General features: G+C 34.2%; 1 protein-coding gene across 1 annotated transcript; it reads right to left on the bottom strand.

Moving 5' to 3' along the window:
• Positions 1 to 1409: 1409 nt before the first annotated feature.
• On the bottom strand, positions 1410 to 2729 carry LOC111025442 (putative transcription factor At4g00390). Its single transcript, XM_022303306.2, has 2 exons — positions 2661 to 2729; positions 1410 to 2249 (listed from the first exon to the last, which is right to left on the bottom strand). Exon 2 carries the CDS (start codon positions 2221 to 2223, stop codon positions 1519 to 1521), a length of 705 nt encoding a protein of 234 aa, XP_022158998.2. The 5' UTR covers positions 2224 to 2249; positions 2661 to 2729; the 3' UTR covers positions 1410 to 1518.
• Positions 2730 to 7454: the final 4725 nt, after the last annotated feature.

Here is a 7454-nt window from a genome sequence, read left to right as displayed (position 1 = left end):
AAGATCCATTCTCCCGAAATTTAAAAAAAAATTGGGAGAAGATCACCCATCCCCACGTTTTTTGAAAAACGTTGGCAGATGGAAACTTCTACCAACGTTTTCATAACTTTGACAACTCTACCAACGTTTCTCTAAAACGTTGGCAGAAGTTTCCATATGCCAACGTTTCTTTAAAACGTTGGTAGATCTGCCGACGTTTAGGAAACGTTGGTAGAAAGTCAGCTCTATCAACGTTTTTTAAAGGTTGACAAAAGTATTGTTCTTCCAATGTTTTTTAAAAAAACGTTGGCAATGTGCTTTCCCAACGCACTTCTGCCAACTTTTTTGCCGACAAATATTTATCGTTGGGAGAAACTACTCCCAACGTTTTTTTGGTCTTTTCCCAATGTTTTATAGGTTGGGAAAATTTAAAATTCTTTTAGTGTAAACGCATACTGACATTCTTTGGAATGTCGTACTTGTATCTAAGTTGGGTGAGGTGCAACTCTATAGAGGTGGAGTCAACTTCTGACGAACCTTTTGCAGAAGACGAAGTGGCCCCACCCGATGGATCGTCACCAAGAGAAGAAATGTCGGTGACTCTAATCCTTGCCATCTTATAGGGCGGAGAAAGCTAAAAGAGTTAAAGAGGTGCTGTAAATGAAGATGCGACTAACCTGGTAAGGAAAGAGCACCCATAGTGATAGTTAAGGCAGAGGTCTTCTCCAGAATAAGACGGGAAGGGATCTAACTCTCAAGCGAGAACAAGGAAGCAGGTGGTGTTGTCCACATAAAAAGGTGATGAATGGCGGCCGAGATCAAGACATTCGGATCCTACACGACGCCTATCTGACGGCTCGACAGACAACCTAGATTCTAGGAAAGCAACTGTCACGCCTTCCTAACTGCCATGTGGTAGATAGGCAAGAGTCCTTTTGTAGAGCTGAGAGGAGCATTCCCAAGCTCACAAAGTGGCTAATGTTACGAGGGAGAAAGCTAGCCTACCACATGTCGAACAACCAAGGAACGTGCAGAAGTGGATTGATTGAGCACAGTCAGCTCCACAGCAAGACTAGCCCTTTCCATGATTCAAGGTTAGGATCTCGGATTTCGACCTTCTTACCAAACTGATTCGCCTCTGATCACCTATATAGCAAGGTAGCCCATCTAACGGCGGATTGTGGTGGTACCTACGCTAACATCAACAATTATCATGATTGTTAGATTTCTGTGTGCAAGACCACCCGGAGCTTGAAGACGAAGGTGTATGTGGCACCTACGCTAACGCTTCTCCAAAAATTAACATCAACAATTATCATTCAATTAATTATGTCAATTTTGGAGGTTTTATTTGTTCTTATACAAAATTGATAATGTTAAACATTCTGAAGATTTACAATAATAAATTATAATGTTGAAGTAAATAAGGAGGGGAGACAATTTCATTAACCAAAATGGAAGTACAGAACTCAATACAACTTCATCATAACTAAAAAGTAATTTTATTTTTTTTTCTTTTCTGAAATGTTGATGATTATATTACATGTTGTTTTGAGTGCATCTTATGTGGGAGATTTGAAGGAGTAAGTTGGCATTCTTCAATTCATATTCATCTTGTGCCATCTTCATTTGCTCCCAATCTTTCCTGATGTCTTTCAAAACGTTAGGTGGTATGCAACTGATGTCCACCTTCACATTCTCTATAACGCGTTCAAACATTTCTTCACACAACCGATTCACTGCTTCAGCCTTCCACTGATTCCCTCCACTTTGGGTATTTTGGGTATTGGAATTGGAACCCCAAATGTTGTTTGACATCTCGTACAACTTCTCCAGCTGGTTGCCCTTTGAAAATTTCATCCTTATTTTTCCCTTGCATTCATCTTTCAAGAATCTCTTCCTCAACCGATACACTTTATCTGAGAGTTGAGAATTAGAGACATCCACACTCAACTTGTTCTTCACAAAATGGTAAAAATCCTTGGAGTAACTCCCGTTTTTACCTGCAAATTCATAAAAGTTCTTCAAGATTACACATTCATCGCTCCAACTCCAATGAAAACCCATCTTCTTTGATTTCTTTGATTCTTCCTTTGAGTTTGGACTGCTGCATTTCTCCTCGTCTTTCTCTCTTCCACGTTTTAAGGATGACATTTTTCGGGAACCCTCGTCTTCGGTTTCCGACCCTGTTTTACTGTTCGTCCCCGAATCATCGCCTTCGATCTCATAACGATTTGTTGCCATCAACCAAGATGATGAACTATCCACACCTATGAAAAAGAGCGTGTATTCGGTACTGATTTTGGTCTGCAATTTCGATAGGACGATGATTTTAAAAAAATCATTTATACTTAAATTTCCTTCTCATAACCATTAATTCTGCCATCAATCTCAAACGCACAACAAAATTTGAAACAAGATGGTATAAAAATAAAATACAACGGTGATTATTAAAGCATGAGCAAAATAGACGCAAAATCCAATAAAAATACAACCCAGAGCATATAAGAAAGGCAATAAACCAGCACAAGTGATTGTTTGTACATACTCACTCACTCAGCGAGATTTGGAAAAGGAAAAAAAAAAAAAAAAGACGTTTCTTTTAGTTAATATTTAATTAATAAAACCTAACTTGGAAGAGAAAAAAGAAAAAAGAAAATAAGAAATTAGGATAATGATACCGATGTTTGAATTTGAAACTGGTTTCAGCCTCACAGCAGAGAGCAGCAATGCCAATGCCAATAGTTGCGTTTTTGTTATCTATTATTTTTGAATGAACCTTTTCCATCTAATTTCGGCCCATATATATAATAGACCATTTACCACTATTTCTACTAATTAATTCTATCCATATATATCTAATTCCCTTTTTATTTTTTTAATTCCTCCAAAATATTGAGTTGCCGAGATTATAGTCACCATTAACCTTTTAATTCTGTTTCCAAATTTATAATTTTTATTATTTCAATTTTATTTCCGGATTTAATTAAATTGCAACACTTTTACTTATTCATAATCGAAAAAAAAGGAACAAATCATGTTAAATTAAAATCAAAATCGGAACTATATTTGAAAAAAAAAATCAAATCGGAACAAAAAAGTGGTTACGTATTGTGCTTTCCTTGATTAATTTTGTAGATTTGGAATTAGGATAAAGAATTATATATTCCATATTTAAAAAGATAAGGAATGAATCAAGCTAAACAAAAATGGAAAATTTTTCAAATCAAATCTGTGACAAATACGTTCTTCATCCATGATATATTTTTTAATTAAAAATTCAAGAATATTTGGTTGTTAATTTGGGATTTGTTTATTTAGTAAAGATTCTTTTAAAACATAATATTTATTTGCTTAAAAAAAGCATTATTAAGAATAATGTTAATTAAATAAAAATATTCCTAAGTATGATATATGAAGGAACTATGATAAAGGTAGGATAATGTTTGTTGAGTCATAATTGGAAATAACATTAAAACGTTTTTCTCCCACAGATATATTATCGCAGAGAAAAAATAATAAAAAAGAAAAAGGGAAGTTTTTTTCAGTAGAACACAGGATCATTTGATCAGATATTTGTGCCTTAACAGTTGAACTATGCTCATCAATCTCAACAGTAATTGACATAGATCTCGAGATTGTAAGTTTTATCCCCTAGATGAACTATGTTTAGATTGTTAAAAGAAAAAATACAATGTAATTTTTTTTGAGAACTTTAACGTGCCATTGTATTTTTATAGATGGAAACGGTTTATAATAATAACCACACTGCAATAAGATAATAGTGATTTAAAAAATATAAATATATATGAAAAACACAAACTAAGGGCATAAAATCTTGGGAGGCTAATAATGGGGAAAAAGGATTTATATAATACATACTGACCGTGAGACTAAAAAGTAAAAATGTAAAATTTTTAGATTATGGAAAAAATTGATATTATTATTAGATGCTATTTAATACAATTTATGTTTCCATCAAATCCTGCCCCTTTAATTAATCCCATCCATATATATCCAATTCCTATCCTTAGAAATTCCTAAAATTAAATTTCTCTACTTCCTATTTCTATTTCTTTGATTTGGACAAATCACATTCATTCAATTCGATATCCTATTTGACTCTTCTCTTCTCATCACAATGGAAACTCAAAATTGATACTTATTTTATTTACAACATTTATACTAAGATAAGGAAACTAAACCTTACTAAACTAAAAAATAAAAAAGGAGAAGATTATATATTGATTCATTCCATATAATAATAATAATTAATAATTAAACACTCTATTTTCTTTAATTCTCTCCACTAATGTACCAAACCACACACACCTTCATCTCTTCTCCCCTGAAAAAACTTTCCGACACACACAATTGGGAATTGAAATCAGAATCAAAATCGGTATCATTCTAACTTTTACCTCTTTTTTTTTTTACTAGTTTCTTACCCCTTTAATCTATAAAATTTGAGTAGTACTATTAATCTTCAAGAATTTTGGATGGTTGAATTTATGATAGTGTTTTGACCTTTGTGCTCCTATGTTTGAAGTATGAGCACTGTTCCACGTACGTAAGGATATTCTTTGAAACGTATATTGTTTGAAGTTCCAAGTCATGTGAACTATCAATTAGCTAGGAGCATTATTGTTATAATGATAATATGATTACTCTTCTTTTATAAATATTGGAGTGATATATAGTTTTGAATCATACAGCTAGGTAAGGTATTTCATAACCATGGCAAGAGAAAACATTAGATCTCATCAGAAGCAAGAAGAAGAAGGCAGTAATGTAGCACCCACGTGTGGTGAATTGAGGAGGATCCGCAAGCATTGGAACCAATGGAAGTGGAGCAAACGGGATGAAATAATAGTCCTCCACAAACTGTTTCAATATTCAGGCCAAAACGCAATTTACACAAGAGAGTTCTACAACTTTGTCAAGAATATGCTAAGTGTTGAGCTCTCTGAGAATCAGCTGTCCTACCTCATATATGCTTTAAGAAAGCAATATTCAGAGCTGCGCCGCCGGGAACCGAAAGATCTGGATTCCCATTCCCTCGAGATTTTGAAGTTGTCAGAGAAAATATGGGGAGTTGGCGACGAGGGGTGGCCGAAGACAAAAGTGCTGAGGGATCAGTACTATAAGAAATCCCTTCAAGAGTATGTGGTTCAAGAGTTAGGGTTTCAGGTGGATTGCTTGACGTCTTCGGTTGTGCAAGAAATTAAGAAAGATTGGGAAGATTTTATGTTTGCTCAAAATGAGTATCGAATGATGCAACAGAGATTCCATTTGCAGCTCTGTGAATTGAGGTACGACATGCATAACACCCAATTCCACCAAGGGCAGACATTATAATTTTCATAATTCCTTCAGCAACTTTTTTTTTTTTTTTTTTTAACGAGTTGGAATTCGAATGTTTGACATTTAGAGAAGATACATATAATGTCGAACTATTATTCTTTTTCTTTGAATGTCACAATTTATCTCCGGAACTCGACTAATTTAAGTCATTCCGATCATTTTTGTTTTTAATTGTAATGTATAGCTAACTATGTGCATTCCCTTACTTATGAATAGTATATATATTTTATTGTATCTTTTTAATTTCAAAACTTTTTCATGGAAAAGGATCAAAAGAAAAAAAAAATTGAAAATATATTATTTGCATTATATAAATAATATCAAATATTTCAACAATGCTCTTAATTTATCTCAAAAATTAATAGTTATATCTATGGAACAAATCTGATTAGCTAAGTTAAAAATTACTTGTTTGCTATCTTAAATAGGATATCTCGATTTGTAAATGCTACAATATAAATGGTTATCTCGATTTGTAAATCAAATTTTTATTACGATAATTTTAAAAAATTTAATAAATTTCAAAGCTATTTTTTCTTCAATTCACATTTCACCCATCTGTAGAAACATAAGGCAGTATTTTAATTTTCCAAAAAAGTTAATAATTACTATTTTCACATTAAATTTTATTTAGTAATTTGAATCCATGTTATTGGTTTTTATCTCGACGTATATGTTGATGGCGAGTTTCAGAGAGGTTCACGTATTCTTCAGAACGGAGTGTGTCGTAGGACAAATGAGCCTACAACACTATCTCCAATACTGGTGTGGTGCCCTCGCCTAATAGACTTTGATGCTCAAGTTAGTAATCGAAGTAAGAAATAGCAAATAGTACCTTAAGAAATTAGTGACAGATTTTTTACTTACTTGGTGGTGGTGGTGGCTCTTCCCTTTTATAGGTGTTCTTGGTCGACCAGGGAAGACATTTCATACGTGGCACAGTGGGGCTCCCCGGCATACGAGATTCTCATGGGCAGACAAGGACATTCCTAGAGCGTGGTGGTCGCACCGTCATCTGATAGTTTGTCCTTCCTACAGATGACCAACCACACGTCTCTAGTAATGCATAGTCCATATGCAACCCTTGTCGTCTCGTAATCGTACGTTCCATGCCATCCGTGGTCCCCTATTCTAATTATCCCCCATCAAACCTGACACACCAGCTGCACAGATCTTACCCTCAACAGTTAGCCCTCTTTCGAGTCGGGTTGACCCGAGCCGAGTGAACTAAACCCAAAAACCTTGACACAAGTTGGAGGGGAAAGCGACGTGGAAGCCATTCGATCGTATCATCTCATTAATGGGAAGGGACACGTGCCTTCTATCGTCTCGCGGGCCGTCGCGTCCTCTTGCATGGATGGGAGCAGTGGCAAATAACGGTGGTTGTGATTCCTGCTAGTCGTAGGGATCCAAAGCATATCGTCGCCGGAGACATCTTAAATTTTGCACATCTTAAATTCCAAGTGTTTTGAAAAGATGCCAAAAAAAAATTGTCAAAGGAATTACGCAAATTAAAATGTGTGTCAGTGGAATTGGGTGTTATGCATGTTGCATCTCAATTCATTCTTTCAATAAAAAATAAAATACCCTTAAACTTTACCATTTATTTAAAAAAATACTTTCATTCTTTCAATTATCTCTTCTCCATGCTTTCAGTGAGATTATATCAAAACTATTGCTTTCTCTCTTAGTCTACAAAATTGATTTCTCTGCAATGCTTTCACTCAGCCTCCTATATATTGAATATTTTTTAGCTACTTTTTGAATGAAGGGTATGTTTCAAACACAAGGAAAAAAACATTCTTTCAAAAGTTTCAAATGACATTTCATAAACATTTAAAAAATAATACCATTTGAGCAAACGACAATTAACATCCAAATTTATTGCCCTAAAAGTTTTTTAACGTTTTTCAGAATTTTTTTTTTCTATTATGTATCCAATTTTTACCTAATCCTCCTTTTAAAAACTATACCTCTCAGCTTATTGATGTGGAAGAGAAGGTGAGGGATTATGAGTATCGTACGTGAATTATTCTTAATGAATGGAACAAAACTATTGATCTTGCATGCCTTTTTTTTAGCGAGAGTTTAATAAATAATGAACACAATGA

The sequence above is a fragment of the Momordica charantia genome (genome assembly GCF_013281855.1).
Source record: "Momordica charantia cultivar OHB3-1 chromosome 1 unlocalized genomic scaffold, Mcharantia_2.0 BLBB01000001.1, whole genome shotgun sequence".
Taxonomy (NCBI): Eukaryota; Viridiplantae; Streptophyta; class Magnoliopsida; order Cucurbitales; family Cucurbitaceae; genus Momordica; species Momordica charantia.
This window is presented reverse-complemented; position numbering and strand designations above follow the sequence as displayed.

Coding starts and splice junctions, on each gene's coding strand:
- LOC111025442 (XM_022303306.2), bottom strand. CDS start 2,223: ATGGCAACAAATCGTTATGAGATCGAAGGCGATGATTCGGGGACGAAC.